An 18,092-nucleotide genomic window follows, 5' to 3' on the forward strand; every position below is an offset into this window, starting at 1 on the left:
ATAGTACCAATACACTGCAACACAATGAAATGACCATTTTTCCCTCACTGACTTAAGATGCCTTACTTATCATATATAATTCTCCATGTAACTATTACCTGGACTATGTATTGATGCATTTATCTATCCCTGCATCAATACCACACTATTAAAGGTTATAGCACTAAGGTATTCTACTTCCATCATTCACTGGCCACAAGGCCTAAGTAATCTTCTCTAAGCCTCAGTTTCTACTTTGCAGTGTTGTTTTCAGAATTAAATATATAAGGGAGGTCAGTAAATAAATTTCCTAGTCCCACGCCTCACATAAAATAGGCATACATAAATGACTATTAGTAATATCATCATAATGCACAAAAAATTAGATGACAGGCAAAAGTTAATGATAATAATAAGCTATGTATTTTTAAAATATAACAAACCTTGCTACTCTTTTATGTTTCCCTGTGTGTTCAAGCTCCATGAGAACTAGTCCCTGTGGGGAGATCATTTAGATTCTGGTAGATATTCTTTTCCCCCAAGCTAACAATGTGAAAAGAGGAAGGAACAAAGATTAGCTTATACAGGGTGCTTTGGAGACGGAGACTGGGTCAGTAAGAAAAGAGAAGTGGCACTTCACTAAGATTCCCATAGGAAGGAGCTAAGCTAGTCATTCACAGTTGCTTAGCAACATGTAAATGCTCAAGAAAGAAGCAAAGTACACCCATCACAAAATCGGGCATATCTTACTCTCTCACTTACCCATTTATTATTTCTACATTGAGGATTAGTCAAAGAGAAACAGAATATAAGTCTGACCTCCAAAAATAAGCTGGCCAGTCAGCAAAGGAAATACAGTTCATACATCAACATAAAAATGTACTAGGTAGCCCAGAAATAAATATACAGACAAAAGCCCATGTACTTACGGCTGAGTTCCAGGGGCCATAGAATTATTCTGTTCAACGTAAAAAGTATTTATAAGTGCTTCAGGGGACACATAGAAATGTACAAGGTAGCCTATGCTTTCAAACACTTTAAAAAATACTAGGAAGGAGTGCCTGGATGGTCAGGCACTTAAGCATCTGACCCTTGGTTTCGGCTCAGGTCATGATCTCAGGGTCATAAGACTGAGCCCCACCATCTGGCTCCACACTCAGCTCCACACTCATGGAGTGTGGTTGGGATTCTCTGCCTCTCCTCTCCTTCTGCCCTTCCCACTCACACTCTCTCTTACTGAATTATACACATAAATAAAATCTTTTTTAAAAGAATAAAATAAAATAAACTATGGAGAATAAAGCATGAATATAGATCATTCCACCACAAAAGAGAATTCAGCCCATGACTGAGGAACATCCCATTCATATGTACTCAAAGGTCAGAGAGAGCAAAGCTTAAGGGGTAGCAAACCAGAAAAGCTTCCCTGAAGAGAAGCCATTTGAATTAACCTTTAAAAGTTAAACAGGGGGTGGAATGTATAGGATTTTCACAGGTAGATATAGGGATAAGAGAGCACATTTCAGTATGTCAGGGAGAAAGCTCCTGGTATGTTGGGAACAAGGTTAATCCAGATTTTGCTACAAAATAGGATTCTGCTAGAATAGACACAGAGAAGATAAAATTATTGCCATATTGTGAAGGTCTGTGAGTGCTTAGGGACCCATGTTTCATTTCTCACTCAGAGGCAGTGACAGTGTGGGTGGAATGGTTAGTTATGCCTTCAAGAGATGAATCTGGGGGCGCTTGGGTGGCTCAGTGGGTTAAAGCCTCTGCCTTTGGCTCGGGTCATGATCCCAGGGTCCTGGGATCAAGCCCCGCGTCAGGCTCTCTGCTCAGCAGGGAGCCTGCTTCCCCCTCTCTTTCTGCCTGCCTCTCTGCCTGCTTGTGATCTCTGCCTGTCAAATAAATAATAAATAAAATCTTTAAAAAAAAAAAAAAGAGATGAATCTGGTAAAGGTAGTTCTGATTAGGAGGGAGGGGAGAGGTAATGGAGCAAGTGGTGAAGAAGACATTTTAGCAGTCCCAGTGAGAGGAGGACAGTCTAATCTAAACTAGAATCCACAGAAATGGGAAGAAGGAGACAGACAACAGAGACACTTCAGAGGTTGCATTTGAAGATAAGCTGCTAATTAAGTTCAAGGGCTCAGCAGAGATGGGGAGTGAAAATTATCTCAGAGGTGGATATAAAAGAAGAAACAGATGCAACTGAGTGTAAAGGGGGTTGGTGGAGGGAAAGGAAGAAGGGAAAGGACATTCATTTTGAACTACTAAATTTGAAATGTTCATGGTACTATCAGGTGGTGATGCCCAAAGTGGAAGAAAACAGAGGTTTGGAATTCTGAGGAAGGTCAACGTTCTGATGACTGACTATTCACATGAAGGTCATAAGTAAAATTATGTGAATAGTTGTAAACACAAAAGGAAAAGGAGCAGATGAATCCCCAAGAACAAGATGGTTGGATACGGAAAGAGCTGGCAGGGAAGGCACAGGAGGATGAGCACGTAGTGAGGGAGACACAAGAGGAGCAGTAGAGTGAGGAGAAGAACCTATGCAGCATCACAGGACCTTCAGGGAGATCCATGGATGGGCAATTATGAGTAGTGCCCATTTTCCTTTTTTTTTTTTTTTTTAAAGATTTTATTTATTTGACAGACAGAGATCACAAGTAGGCAGAGAGGCAGACAGAGAGAGAGGAGGAAGCAGGCTCCCCTCAGAGCAGAGAGCCCGATGCGGGGCTCGATCCCAGGACGCTGGGATCGTGACCTGAGCCGAAGGCAGAGGCTTTAACCCACTGAGCCACCCAGGTGCCCCCCATTTTCCTTTTTTAAAAATCTTCTATCAAGATCAGGTTTTACTTTTGCAAAAGTATCGTTAATCAGTTTTTTTTTTTAAAGAAATCACTTGTTATCAAGAAAAGCAAATACTATAGAGACATAAGAAGATGAGGGCTGATGGGGCACCTGGCTAGCTCAGTTGGAAAAGCTTGCAACTCTTGATCTTGGGGTTGAGAGTTTGAGCCCCACACTGGGTGTAGAATATTGCTGAAATAAATAAATAAACTTAAAAAGAAGATGAGGGCTGAGGATAACATTACATTTAAGAATTAGGAACTCCTATGTGTCCTTTAAAAACACATTTTTTTTTTTTTTTTTTTTAGAAAAAAAGGGAGCAGAGAGGATTGTAAGGCAGCATGGGGTGGTGGGTGATTCTCAGCACGTGACTAGCAGAATGGCTACTTGAGGGGGTAAAAGAACTGGGGGGATCTTTTTTTCAGGAAAAATGATAAGAGGCACATTTGTTGAGGAAAGTAAGGACAGTAAAGAGGGAAAGTTTGAAGATTCGCAAAGAAGTGGGAATCCTTGACAGAGCAGGGCATAGGAAAGAAGCAAAGAGAACCATGAAAAGCCAACAGCCAGTCTTCTAGAAAACCTATCTTCTAATGAAAAAGTGGAGATGAGTCGTAGAGGTTTTAATGCAAATAGAGAGAAGGTTGGGGACCTCAGTTTGAATTATTCAAAAGGTAACTGAGTTTAAGGAAGGTTTGAGGTTTATGGAAGGCAGAAAAGCAGGCTGCACCTTCACCAAACCAAAATCAAGTCTTTCTTCTTAAATCTTATCAGATAGATATAGGTAAACTTCCCCAAATCAAAAATTTCAGTAGGTCTCAGTCTCAGCATAAAAGAAGTCACTTATGGGTTCATCGACCTTAATAGTCACAGAGCAGACTAACAGAGTAGGCGATGGCAGAGAACATAAGCAATATATAAATCAGAAATCCCTAGCTTTCATAGGGATTTCCAAAGGTCATCTGCAAATATACAAATCCCAGATAACACACGCTGCCACACAAGTGCACAAACGGACCATGGTCTGTGAGAAGAGTTCAGACACCAGGAACTCGTGCACAGGAGAGAGAGGCTTCACTGCAACAGATGGGTGGAAAACAAGGACGTGATAAAAAGAAAAGGGAGAGGGGAGGACAGGACAGTGAGGGGAAGGGAGAGAAGGGAAGGCGAGGAAAAAGAAAAAAGAAAGGTGGCTTATAGCATGGAGCCAGAGGAAAATCGAGGCTCCAAATATCTTCTCCAGTCTACTCAACAGATAAAATTTGAACTATGTGTCAGGATCCTTGCATCCAGTTTCCAGAAGGATAATTTTAAACTCCAAGAGATCCATCACAGGGAAAATAAAAGTTTCCTGATTCTTTGGCCACACCAAGTCCCACAGGGAACCTAGCTGCATTAGCTACACACTTGCTGAGTGTAAATCGGTGATGCAAGCCCATTATTTCAGGACCTTCGATCTCACCCTGAAATCCTGTTTCACTGAAGTTATTCTCCTCGTCATTAAATAGAGCAGAGAGGAAAAGAGCATTAAAAGTGGCAAAAAGATTTAAAGAAGCCACGTCGCATTGTACCATCCCCTCTGCAGTAGAGTCTCTGAGGTTTTTCCATTAATTGCGACTCAAGATGCCCAGCACCATGCACAGCTTCCCCCCTCCAGCACACCTCTCAGCCTAGGGCTGCTCAAGAGCAGTCATGGGTGGACAGCTGTGCACAGATAAATCACTGTTTGCCATATCCAATGCCTAAATTCCAAGAAGGAAAAACACCTGCAGCACTGAGCACCAGTGACAGAAAATAGGAGGTGAAGAGCATATAGTGAAGGAGATAAGAACCAGAAGAACCCTGATGTGCGCCTGGGCACTGGGGTCACGAAAGCCGCCATGGAGAGCAGGACCTTCATTATGTCTTTCCAGAGAGCAAAACCATGCCAACGAGAAAGACAAGAGTAAAGATTGTTCAGGTAACAAGGTTTAAAGAGAACAGGGATTTCTCATATGATCTTATAGTATTCCTAGTGGCATTCCAAGATTGCAACCCTCTCCTTAAAAAGTACTGATATTAGCTTTGGTTGCCTATGAAAATAGGATGGTGCTCAATATGGAGACCCCACAGAACTGAGCAGCATCTACGGAACCAATCCAGACACCTTCTGTTTTAGCTACAGGAAGATGGGGAGGGTGAAGGTTGTGGTCTTCATGCAACAGAAAGCACTGAGCTAGATGAAGAAGCATAAGGTGGCGGTGTTCAGGAAGGCCAGGTACTGCAATACAGAGTTGTATGGGAAGGCCAATGAATTCTGGAAAATATAAATGCTCTTCCCCATCACCACTCTGTTGCCACTGCCAACAGAGGCAAGAGTCCCCCACACAAGAGTCCCCCAGGCTAATTTAGCACAAGGTTAACAATGTTCTCTGTAACAACCACTCCATGCTCAATGTTACAGTGATGAACACTGCTTACTGCTGTCACCAGGAACAAAAAATAAAATAAAATGATAGCCAGGGTGATGGCTCTCTTATCGGTCAGTCACTGGAGGTTCTGGAACCAGGTCATCTCCATTCATCTCTCCTGTGGACAAGATGGATCCCCCCAGACTTCAAGGTCTATTCCTTTTGGGTGGCTCTGGAAGGTCCTGCCTGATGTTTGCCCCTCTTGCTGCCCTCAGGTGTAAAGGACGGAGTAGAGGACATGGGCTATCTCCTGAGGGTAAAGAGGTTTCTTCTTCTCAGGATAGATGCAAATATTTCTAAGGCTCGGTTTCAAAAATCTCCCTGCCTATCCCTGAATTTGTGTGCCCTTCCTCTGCCCGCTCTCTGTCCATGTCAACATTGGTGTGAATAATATGCCAGGCAGGCACTTGCATTTAGCATCCCTTACACAGAGGTTCTACTTCTCTGAGCTGACACCCACATCACTGCACACCTGCTGGCAGCTCTGTGAGGAAATCCTCTACCAAGGGTCAGAGCTCACATTCCTTGGTTGATAGTTTGTTCCAGGCATTGTTCTAAGTGTTCTCCACTGTGTTAGTTCTCAGCATGACCTTATGAAATAGGTGTTTTTGGAATGGCTCTATAATAGAAAAGTGAGCTAAACCTCTACTAAAGAGGTTAGTTTCAAGTCCTATAACTTGTCATGACCATCAGCATCAAAAACAACACAGGAGACAATATACATTATCACGCAGGTGACTTTTCTCTTAAAACACTTTATAATTAGTGACATTTAAAGTGTCATTTCATGAAGGGATCCCTACCAGAATAGCAATAAAAACAATGGGATGTGGCAGAAAGAACCTCAGACAAGGACTCACCATGAGTTACTGAGTATGTTATTAGCCACTCTGTACCTCAATTTCTCCATCTGTGAGATACAAAAAGTATCCTTTTTTAAAGGTCATATTTATTTGTCAGAGAGAAAGAGAGAGAGGGAGAGAAAGCACAAGCAAGGGGAGCAACAGGCAGAGGGAAGGAACCAGAGCAGCACGCCGAGCAAGGAACCAGATGCAGGACTCAATCCCAAGACCCTGGGATCATGACCTAAGCCATAGGCAGATGCTTAACTGACTGAGCCACCTGTGTTTCCCTACTTGTTTTATTTTTTGTTTTGTTTTTAAGTTAGCTTTTTTTTTTCACTTAATCATAATTTTTTTTCCTCTTTTTTAATTAATTTATTTATTTTCAGAAAAACAGTATTCATTATTTTTTCACCACACCCAGTGCTCCATGCAATCCGTGCCCTCTATAATACCCACCACCTGGTACCCCAACCTCCCACCCACCCCCGTCACTTCAAACCCCTCAGAGTCCATAGTCTCTGTTTTTCAGAGTCCATAGTCTCTCATGATTCACCTCCCCTTCCAATTTACCCCAGCTCCCTTCTCCTCTCTAACACCCCTTGTCCTCCATGATATTTGTTATGCTCCACAAATAAGTGAAACCATATGATAATTGACTCTCTCTGCTTGACTTATTTCACTCAGCATAATCTCTTCCAGTCCCGTCCATGTTGCTACAAAAGTTGGGTATTCGTCCTTTCTGATGGAGGCATAATACTCCATAGTATATATGGACCACATCTTCCTTATCCATTCGTCCGTTGAAGGGCATCTTGGTTCTTTCCATAGTTTGGCTTTTAAGTTAGCTAACTTAAAAGTACCATGTACTTGGTACATGGGTGCCAAGTACCCACGATGGCACTTAACTTACAACCCCAGGTTGAGAATCACATGCTGTTCCAACTGTGCCCGCCAGGTACCTGAAGTATTATCTGTTCTAAGTCAAGATTGAACTAGAATCTAAGACTAGAATCTCAATTTTTAGAGTGAAAGAAGACATTAAAATAATATCATAAAACAAAGAAATTAGGCTTCAAATTATAGATTAAGAGTCTCAGCTAAGGTCATAGTTAAATGGAGGGAAGACCAAGACCCAAACTGATTTCAGAACCAGAGATCCCTGCCATAGTTAGCAACACATCCTTTACTCTGATCTCCTTCATCCCTAGCTGAAGACAGAGACCAGGTTTTGAATCTTGTCACAATCACAATCTATTGATCTTCAGGCTAGTCATTTAACCTTTCTGAAAGCTTCTTTCTTCACATATAAAATATATGGATCACAAATACATGTGAATATATATCTATACTATCTGCATAAGCATAAGAAAGAATTAAGGTAACGATGACAACTGTTATTATAATAACTACCTTCCTCCTGTTGGGGGGACAAATAGTCCAAGGAGAACTCAGGAGAGCATCGGAGATGCAGTAGAGGTCAGAGCACCAAATCTTGGACTATCTACATTAACCAGAGGGAGGCAAAGTAAGCAAAGGTTCTATTTTTCATAGGAATGCTGCTCAAAGAGTAAAAAAAAAATCAGCAAGTAAGGTGAGTACTTACTTACCCAGGTGAGTGATAAGCAGATTAATGTGTCTATAGGCACATTAAGGCACATTAATTATTTACAGACAAACAGAAATTATTCTGGTTTTATTATATTATTTTATTTTACTATTATAATTATATAATGTATATTACATAATATAGATTATATAAATAAATTATATAATATAAAAGTATATTTTATTCTATTAATATAATAGTATTATTAATTAATTACAAGAAAACAGAAATTATTCTGGATCATATATGACAATACTGAAGGCTCAAGAAATTATTCTGGATCATATATGACAATACTGAAGGCCACACTTTTCTTTCCACATTCCTACCACTGAGAGTAAGGGAGTATTTTATAGTACATTCCTGTTCTGGCCAACACTATATCCTACCAGTTCCATGCATACAACATCATCAAGAGAGAACAGAATGCAGAAACACAGCATCTCTTTCCAGTTCCCAGTCCACTGGGACAAAGTTCCAGGCAGAATTGTTCTTCCAACACAGAGCCCTTGCTATGATGAATACTGCATTCCTGAATCAGAAAGGAGAGATGAACTAAAGTGTTTTTTCACCTTGCCTTTCAGTGAAGATGCAAATCCTCAGTAGACAGAGTTTCTAACTGCTCTCTTTATTGACCTTGCTTCTCTGGCTGACATTTGGCCATTTCCTACTGGATCTTGGAGTAGGAATCCAATGGAGCAAACTTTGAACTCCTAGTTCTAGAGTTTGGCCAGCCAGAGACCTCTCAGTATGGAAGCTCATCCTTCCATGTACTTCTTACATCTTCGATGGCTTGTATAATTGGAAAGATATGTGCTACCCTAACCTTCAATGCACTCAACAATAATTTACGAGGCATCTCCCATGTCATAAGGACCCTGTGAAAGACACTGGGGATTCAACAGTGAACTAGGTACCTGCCCTCAAGTACACATGCATGTTAAACAATATGTTAAGTAAATATGCATATGGTTGGATGCATGCTCATGAATTTTTTGTTATTTTTTGCTGATGGAATTTTTTTTTAGCGTCTACTTTTAGCTCAGGTCATGATCCTAGGGTCCTGGGATCAAGTCCCACATCAGACTCCCTGCTCAGCGGGGAGCCTGCTTCTCCCTTTCCTCCCCACTCCTCCCTGATCATGCTCACTCATCATGCACCACAAACTTTGTGCAGATTAAGTTAATCCAAACAGGTAAATAACCATTTGTATTTAAATATGCAGTATGTTTTATAGTGATTCTTTTGTTTGTGCTTATTTGTTCATTGCCTTTTACTTCCTCATATCCAGATTTATCTCAGGTGGAAGCCAAAACTGAGAATTTTGAATTTTCACAGCTGGTCTTTATATGTGTAATGGTGGGGATGCTACAGTTAGGAATCCAGAGTAGATTCTCTACATGGGAAATACATACCTCAAGGACTCTCTCTGAGAGGGATAAAGTAGGAGGACTCCCAGGCTGCAGTTGGAAATGTTATATTTCTATTCCTACCAAGAATTCCGAGAAGAGCTCAGTGGGAGAAGCAGCAGCAAAGCCTTCACTGGGGTACAAGAAAGATGCTGTCTTGTATGTTGTAAGGAAGGTGACATGGGTCATTGAAGGAAATGGAAATGCCATTATGTTTAGGGAATAACCAGACAAGTTTGGGTACAGCAAAGGAAATGGTGGCTTATCAGGCTAGGAAGAGTCCACAGAAGGCCTAGAAAGCCAGGATGAGATACCGGGTTATGTTTTTGGTCAAGATGGAGCCATCAAGTGTTTGAGGGCTCTTATGAGCTAAAACCTAGGAAAAAGTGGTTAATTACATCAACCAATCAAGAAGTCCTGAGATAAGCCCACTAGACGTGGCATAACTGAAAGGGTTGTGAACAGGATGCAGGACATAAAAGTCGCATCACCATCCTCTCCCCACCCAAGACATTCAGTACAGTTCTGGAACTCTACTGTTTCAGGGAACAGTAGACACAGAAAGGCAGTCTTCCAGGTGTTTCCAGCTGAGGGGTCTGTGGAGACAGATACTGCTGATGCTCTTGCCTTCACTGCTCCTACCCAACCCTTTTCTAGTCTTTTGGTCTGCATATGTTTTTAAAATTGATTCCATCAACAGGGGCACCTGGGTGGTTCAGTGGTTTAGCGTCTACTTTTAGCTCAGGTCATGATCCTAGGGTCCTGGGATCAAGTCCCACATCAGACTCCCTGCTCAGCGGGGAGCCTGCTTCTCCCTTTCCTCCCCACTCCTCCCTGATCATGCTCACTCATCTCCCTCGTGCTCTCTGTCACTATCTTCATATCTCTCTCTCTCAAATAAACAAATCTTTAAAAAAATTCCAGGGGCACCTAGATGGCTCAGTAGGTTAAAGCCTCTGCCTTCAGGTTAGGTCATAAACTCAGGGTCCTGGGATCAAGCACCACATATGGCTCTCTACTCAGCAGAGAGCCTGCTTCCCCTTCTCTCTCTGCCTGCCTCTCTGCCTACTTGTGATCTCTGTCTGTCAAATAAATAAATAAAATTTTAAGAAAAAAAAATTCCATCAGCAAAAAATAACAAAAAATTCATGAGCATGCATCCAACCATATGCATATTTACTTAACATATTGTTTAACATGCATGTGTACTTTACTAATACATTATGTACATCATAAAATATACACCAAAAAAAGGAACTAAAAGGATGAGATAAAAATAAGTGGAAATTGGAGCTGCCACACTTTTCTTTCCACATTCAGTGGATCATTACACACACAACTCTGGGATGCAAACACCCCAATTTGGAGACTACCATTGTAAGCAATGGCATTCAAGATCCACCTTTTGGGTAAGCAGACAGGAAGGGTAGGATTATCAAAATTAAGAACAACAGCAAACATATTTTGTATTCCTTCTCTATCTTCTGTTGGCCAAAACCTAAAATTATTTCCACATCACACAATTCCTTTGAATTCAACATATAGCAAACAAACAAAACCATGGGCAGGGCCTAGAGTGGTGGAAAACTCCTACACAACCTCAGCCTTCCATGGGATCAAACTGAAAAGACTCCATGTGGGTGAAATCAGTCATAAGCTGGGCACCAAAGAAGGGAAGGGACAAGACTGGCAGACAGAAGAAAGAAGGAATTTCCAGGCGAGCCAAATGACCACAGGCTAGAGTGAAGAAGATATGGAGATGTGGGGAGATGGAAAGAATCTTTCCTGGACTGGAGTGGAGAGACCACTGACAGGAGAGCAGTAATAAGGAGAACAGTTGTGTGTGGGATGGTGGGACAATCTATGCCACCACTAAAAAAATACTTCAGCTTGACCTCGAAGATAACTGACAGCCATTACAGGTCTCCATAAAGTGGTCAGACCCAAAGGATGTTTCGAGAACTCTCATATAGAGGGTGTGAAAGGTCTATTAGACAATGAGGCCATCATCCCAGCCCAGAGTGGTTTGGGACCCACACTGGGTACTAGGAGCAGTGGAGGGGATGGCAGGAACAGAGAAGGGTGCAAAAAGAATTGATAGGGCATGGAAGAAGTACAAAAGAAAGAGGGAAATGAAAAGAACAGTACCCAAACTTTACAGGTTCTCACCACTCATGGACTTGTCCATACATAATGATTATTGACACTGTTAACTTGAGACGGACCAGCCTTTGTCCAGAGCTTTCCAAAGCATGGTCTTCAGGACTTTTCACAGCTTGGGGCTGTTTAGCACCAGGATGCTGGAGGGCAAACAGATGCTTGCATAGGTCACCACTTCCCAGGCCCAGTACCAGTGACCCAGGACCAGTATCAGTGAAGACTGATTTTCATAGCAACAACAATCAGAGACAGGAAATATGATGTATAAAAGACAAGGAAGAAAACAAGTGACTTTCGGGGCCATGGTGTGAGCCTGGGTACTAGGATCACATGCTCCCAGTCTATGTTCCCTCATCCGCCCCAAGTGCTGGTACAGTGAGAACATGAACAAGAGCGTGGACACCAAGAATAGGAAGAATGGGATCAACCATGTAAGCATTGTATGAGGTAGAACAAGAGACCAATAGAAGGGCTGTATTGTCAGCCAGGGTGCTGTTTCCTTGGGAACTCTGGGGGGTAAGCATCTGCATAAAAATTCTCGTTCCAGTGGCTGATGAGATGACTCTCAGGCCAGCTAAGACCAGAGAGCCCAGCAGCAGCCTGGGCATTGACGGAGAAATCGTTCACTTCAGGCAGAAGAAGACAGGGTAGGAGAAGAGAGTGATCTTCACACAGTAGAAGACAGCAAGCCACACAGTGAGCCAGGAAGTGAGAGTACTGATGAAGTTCCAGGGGATCTGGTAATAGTCTATTTCAGAGAAGGTCAAGAGGTTGTTCAAGATGGCCACCCCATACAGGCAGAACTGGTAGGCGGCCAGGGAGGCCACAATCATGTCACCTTGCAGGCAGCACCCACATCACACTCACTCCATGCCCAGCACAATAACCATGAAGCCATTCTGCAACATCGCAGCCATCAACTCCAGGAAGAAGATGACCATGAAGATCAATGCAGGTGAGGAGGACATCATCTCCAGGAGGCTCTGCTCACACTGGGACACTGGGATACATCCACAAGGAAAAGTGGCCTCTCTGGCTAGGCCACTCTGTTGAGACCAGAGATCCAAAAAGCTCTCTCCCTGGATTCATACAAAAGCCCAGCTACTAGTAAATACCTCCAGTCCCGCAGAATTTGAAAAGAAGATCCCTGTGATCTCTCTTGGCATGCAAATCACTCCCAGCTCAATGATCCACTGTCTATATTTGCCTATCCTGTTGCCTGCTTCTTCTTTTTTTTTTTAATTTTTTCAATTTATTTATTTTCAGAAAAACAGTATTCATTATTTTTTCACCACACCCAGTGCTCCATGCAATCTGTGCCCTCTATAATCCCTACCACCTGGTACCCCAATCTCCCACACCCCTGCCACTTCTAACCCCTCAGATTGTTTTTCAGAGTTCATAGTCTCTCATGATTCACCTCCCCTTCCAATTTACCCCAACTCCCTTCTCCTCTATAACACCCCTTGTCCTCCATGATATTTGTTATGCTCCAACTGCTTCTTACCAGAGCCAGGGAAAGGGAAATGTTAACAGAAGAGAGGCTGCATGAGTGATTGAAAATACTCATATTTTGTACTTTATTTATTAACCATACTATTTTTTTTCCTGACTTTTCTTTAAAAGATGTCCTTATCCTTGTTTGGCTCTCCTAACCCCAAACCTTCCTAGATCCTTCATGTCCCAGTTTAATATTTTATTCACTAGTCTGTACACATTACAATAAGGCCCATCTCTTGAATGGGTAAAGTAAAAAGTCGTCCATATGCACAAGCACCAGGAAAAGGCTCATTTTCTCCTCCACTGACTGCTCATGCTGCCTAAAATGTCACTGGCAGGCTCCATATTGAAATTTGAGGAGTCTCCAGTTAAAATGTGAATTTCCCTAATGTTAACATCAAATCTGTTAGCCATTAATGCCTTAACTTCAGTGTGCTTAGCAAACAGAAATTACTCCCTTCCCAAGAAGGCTCTGAGGAAATGAGAGTAGGTAAGTCATGAGAAGGGAAAAACAGAGAAGGGAAACTGGGAGACCAGATCCAGAGGGGACATACAACTGAAGCCAGGGAACCAAGAACTGGAATGACAAGAGGAGCTCTGAGCAAGCCCATGGGGTGGGGGTGGCACAATAAGAGAATAGCAACCAACCTGTTAGAACACCTTGCCGTTGAAAGGGGAAAGAAAGAGGAAGGTAGAAGGAAGCAGAAGTGCGGGAAGAAAAACAGGGAAGGGAGTCTCCTCTTCCACTATCAAAGATCCTGGAGTCACAGTCCTCCCCAAAGCCACTCACAAATAAAGGCTTCTCTCCCACTCAGTATGGTCTCACTCAAAACTCCACAGTGAGAGGTCTATTGTGAATGGTGAAAGAGAATAAAAACAAGAATAAACATTTATAGAAACCTCAGGAAAAAGAGTTTGTTTGTTTTTAAAGATTTTATTTGACAGAGAGAGAGACAGCAAGAGAGGGAATACAAAGCAGCAAGAGATGGAGATGGAGAGGCAGGATTCCTGCTGGGCAGGAAGCCCGATGTGGGGCTCAATCCCAGGACCCTGGGATCAGGGCCTGAGCTGAAGGCAGATGGTCAACAACTGAGCCTCCCAAGTGCCCCAGGAAAAAGAGGTTTTGGTTACCTCTCAAACATGACATTTGGTTGAAGAACTGCTTCAGTTTTCTCAAAAGATCACCAAAGAGCAGATAACCCACTCTGATCATTGGTTTAAAACTCAGCTTCCGTTACTTGATTTAGTTCTTCCCATGTTTTCCCCTGCCTTCTCCTTGAAGATAGCAGCAGTGAGTGGCTCCTGCAAGTTTCACAATATTTTGGCTCTTCTTGTAATCCTTTTGGTGAAAGGCCAGCTTCATGATGTCATCAAGAAGCAAGTTGAGGCCATGGCACACACGCCCTGTTGCCATCACATGTAACCAAGTATCCCCCGTGTGCTCAAAGGCAACCTCGTGACTTACACGGTCATCAAAGCAAATACTTTGCTGGAAATGGTTTTCCCGGGACTCTTCCTTTTCTGTGGTTGATAGCTCTTCAAGTGTTTTCTTTTGTTTCCACACTCCTCCGTAAGCAGGTTGAAAGAGTACTCTTCCATGGGCACCAGTTCATCCATCTCTCAGTGCGTCACTAGATGTGAGCCTTAGAGAGGTCCCATGCCCTATGCATAATCTGCCTCCAAAAGAGGCCATAAACAGGACAACCCATTTCATTGTTTTTGAGACTCCTTCCAATATACACCACCAATTTAAATACCATGTGTTTCTCACCACAGTTTGGGGCATGTTTCTGTTTTCTAAAGGTGTCTCATGGTTGAAAATAAAACTGATAAATCCTTTTGTAGCACAATTGTCAAAAAAATTTTTAGCATGATGCCTGAGTCGCCTGTGAAATTTTGCTGGTGTCAACACATAACAGCAGAAGGTCAGATTCAAGTGGATAATTCTGAAGAGACCTACCTGCACTCCCTTCATTTTGACTCTCTACACTAGAAAAGGACTTTTTTGGCTTCTGTTCATGAGGGAGTTTCTTTTATTTTTCTCTTATTACATTAGAAAACACACTGGGTCACTTTAGTGACATGTAAAAATACATATTTCATTTAACAGCATTTGTAAATCCTTGTGTCCATTCCCGATTGGACCTATGAGTGACCTGCAGTGTACAAATACTTCCACATTCTTCCATGGTTTCATCAGGTAATTGATGGTCTGTGCCAGGGAAAGGTGGAGGAGGAAGGAAATAACAATGTTTTTAAAGGCTACACTGTGCATAAACATGAAGCTAAATTATGCACTAATTTAATAAGATTTCCTGGCAGAATAAGTTCAAAATATTCTTCTGGCCCTACAGACCTTCTCTCATCATATATTCACGTAAATAATTTTGAATAAAACACTGAATTTATTAGAAATCCAGTATAAAATAGGGGCACCTGGGTGGCTCAGTGGGTTAAAGCCTCTGACTTCAGCTCAGGTCATGATCCCAGGGTCCTGGGATGAGCCCACGTGCATCAGGCTCTCTGCTCAGCAGGGAGCCTATTTCCTCCTCTCTCTGCCTGCCTCTCCACCTACTTGTGATCTCTGTCAATAAATAAAATCTTAAAAAAAAAAAAAAAGAATTCCAGTATAAAATAGAATTGTAGCTTTCTAAAAGTAAACTTGAGTTTACAATATCCTTGTTTTTCAAAAAGTATAAGCATAGTTAAATATTGCCTAATATTCAGGTAGATTGATGTAGTTTCCTTTTAGCTAAAGAAAATAGCATTTTAAAGTTATTTTTGCAATGATAAAATTTGTTTGCAAGGAGGTCCAGAGTCTAATTTTATTCTAATTCCAAAAATTTTAGATTAGTTTTTTTTTTTTCTTTCTCTGACTTGGACCATCTGAGCAATGGAGAGCAATAAAACTAATTTCTAAAGGAATAAATCAATGCTCCTTCCATAATGCCATAAACTTTACTCAAATGTCTAACATTTGGTAGAAGGATAAATCATGTTCAACTCCTAAATCAGCAGTTTACAAACCATGCCTAAAAGGAAGTTCTCATGGTAGAGATGGCACAAGATGAGAACTGAAGACGGGCAACCACCGGCACCCACTTCCTTTTCAAACAGAGCAGCTTTGGGGTGCCTGGGTGGCTCAGTCAGTTAGCCTCTGACTCGATTTCAGCTCAGGTCATGATCTCAGGGTCATGGACAGAGTCTGCTTGTCCCTCCCCCACCTTGTGCATGCAGGCTTGCTCTTTCTCTCACTCTCTCTCTCTCAAATAAATAAATAAATCTTAAAAAACAAAACAGAGTAGCTTTGCTCATATCTAGTTTATATACATATATATACATATATACATACATATACATATATATATATATTTGTGTAAGGTCTCAGTTAAAGACAGGACTGTACCACAAAAAGCAAATTTGGAGCTGATGTCCCAAATTGAAAGTCAAAGAGGGAAAGAGATTGAATCCCTACATATTCTTTCACCCTCTCCCCAAAACTCTTCTAAAATGACTATACAGAGATTTTTAGAAATTATTTTTCAAGCCTTCAATCTACAATAACAGAATGAGGGAAAGAAAAAGAAAATTAGGGGGAAGCTGGAAAGTAGATGGACAAGTAGCCAAAAACATAGCTGATCTGAGAAAACTAAAGCCTATGCAAGCAGAAGGAAAAGTCAAGAACTAACCTGACTTTTACTCAGGATTTTCAGTACCAGGCACCTCTGGAGAAAAGTTGCTAAACATTGGTTATAAGTCAGTTTAAGATTCAGATTCCTAGATCACTTCCTCCCTTTTGTATAACTAGGGAACCACTCTTTCTCAGCCTTAGGGAAAGACTGGAGGTTATTCCCTGGAGATGATAAAACAGGGTCTCTGAGCTGGGTGAACACCAAACACATCTGAGGTAAGGGTACACTGAAAATGACAAATTAAGTAAATTAATATCTTTCCTTCACTTGGGTTCCAAGAACACTGGTACCCAGGCCTTCAGCTTCCAGGCATGAAATGAGTGTAGACTTTTCAAAGAATCCAAGCATTCCAAGAAAAAGATGTAAAGACACTATCAGAGATTCCTCAGATAATTAGCCCTGCCAGCATTCTACAATGAAGCCTGGGGTCAACAATCTCATTCACAAGTTCACAGCTTCCAGTCAGTCCTCCATCCCTTATTCAACACAAGCAGAAAACAAGGAGTTTGGAGTATCTGAGAAAAGGTGGAAGATAAAATGAAAACAAAGCAAAAAAAGAGCTACTTTTGGGAAATTCATCAATGCAAGGAGAAAAAAAACTTTTCTCACCAAAACTGACATTCTCAGAGAGTTCACAGTATCCAAAACAACCAAATAAAATAATAAGATTTTATTAAAAGAAAACATTCTAAACTTTTAAAAATTTCACTCAAATTAAAAACATGATTAGCTAAAATTAAAAACTCAATATAAGAGACAGAAGATAAAACTTACAAAGTATTTCAAAAAGGAGAGCCAAAAAACTCCACAAAACCATAGGTAGAAAACAACAACACTAATCCAGGATATCGAATATCCAACTAAAAAGATTCTAAAAGGAGAAAAATAATAAATGAAGGGGGAAATCCCACCAACAAAATAACTGAAGAACTAAAAGACATAATATTTTCTATTAAAAGGGCCTTCCAAGTATCTGGGCCATCATAAAGTTTCAGAATATCGAGCATAAACTGAGGATCCCACAAGCTTCTCAAGAGGGCAAGAAGTGAAGAGGATACTATATTCAAAATATTAATAATCTGAGTATTTTTTAGACTTTTTAAAGGTAATTTTAGAAGCTAAAAAGACACTGCAACAATCATCTCTGATCTAGAATTTTCTATCTGGGTACTCAAGTTCAAGGGCAAAATAGTCTTTTCAGACAATCTTAGTCTCAAAACAGTTTACTTTCTATCTAATCTTTCTCTTTTTTCTTAAGAAAAAAAATTAGAAAAGACAACAAGGAGAGAGCTAGAAGCAAATGTAACCAAATTATTCCTCCTTGGTTTTTGTAAATAGCAGTGCTTCCTAGAAGCATGGATTCATTTTCCTCTTGCAATTAAGTATTGGACTGCTATCCTCCATAAACAGGAATTATAATGATCTAATATTACTCATAATCTTATTAAAATCTTCCAAGTATGTGTTTCTCATAATCATTTGGAGGAAGAAAGGGCAGAAGTCAATATATGAGTCATGTTTCTAGAATGGCTTAATCATTCTGCTAAAAAAAATCATAATCTAAGATTTTCCATTGTTGAAATGGTGATTGTTCTCCTAAC

At 41.1% G+C, this 18,092-nt stretch overlaps 1 protein-coding gene across 1 annotated transcript; it reads right to left on the reverse strand.

Moving 5' to 3' along the window:
- Positions 1 to 4,447: 4,447 nt before the first annotated feature.
- TAS2R60 (taste 2 receptor member 60) lies at positions 4,448 to 6,189 on the reverse strand. The gene is given in 6 exon segments (XM_032305820.1): positions 4,448 to 4,584; positions 4,587 to 4,641; positions 4,644 to 4,746; positions 4,748 to 4,908; positions 4,910 to 5,168; positions 6,176 to 6,189. Coding segments are annotated over 6 exon segments (729 nt in total).
- Between the last annotated feature and the right edge of the window lie 11,903 nt (positions 6,190 to 18,092).

The sequence above is a fragment of the Mustela erminea genome, chromosome 11 (assembly GCF_009829155.1).
Source record: "Mustela erminea isolate mMusErm1 chromosome 11, mMusErm1.Pri, whole genome shotgun sequence".
NCBI lineage: Eukaryota > Metazoa > Chordata > Mammalia > Carnivora > Mustelidae > Mustela > Mustela erminea.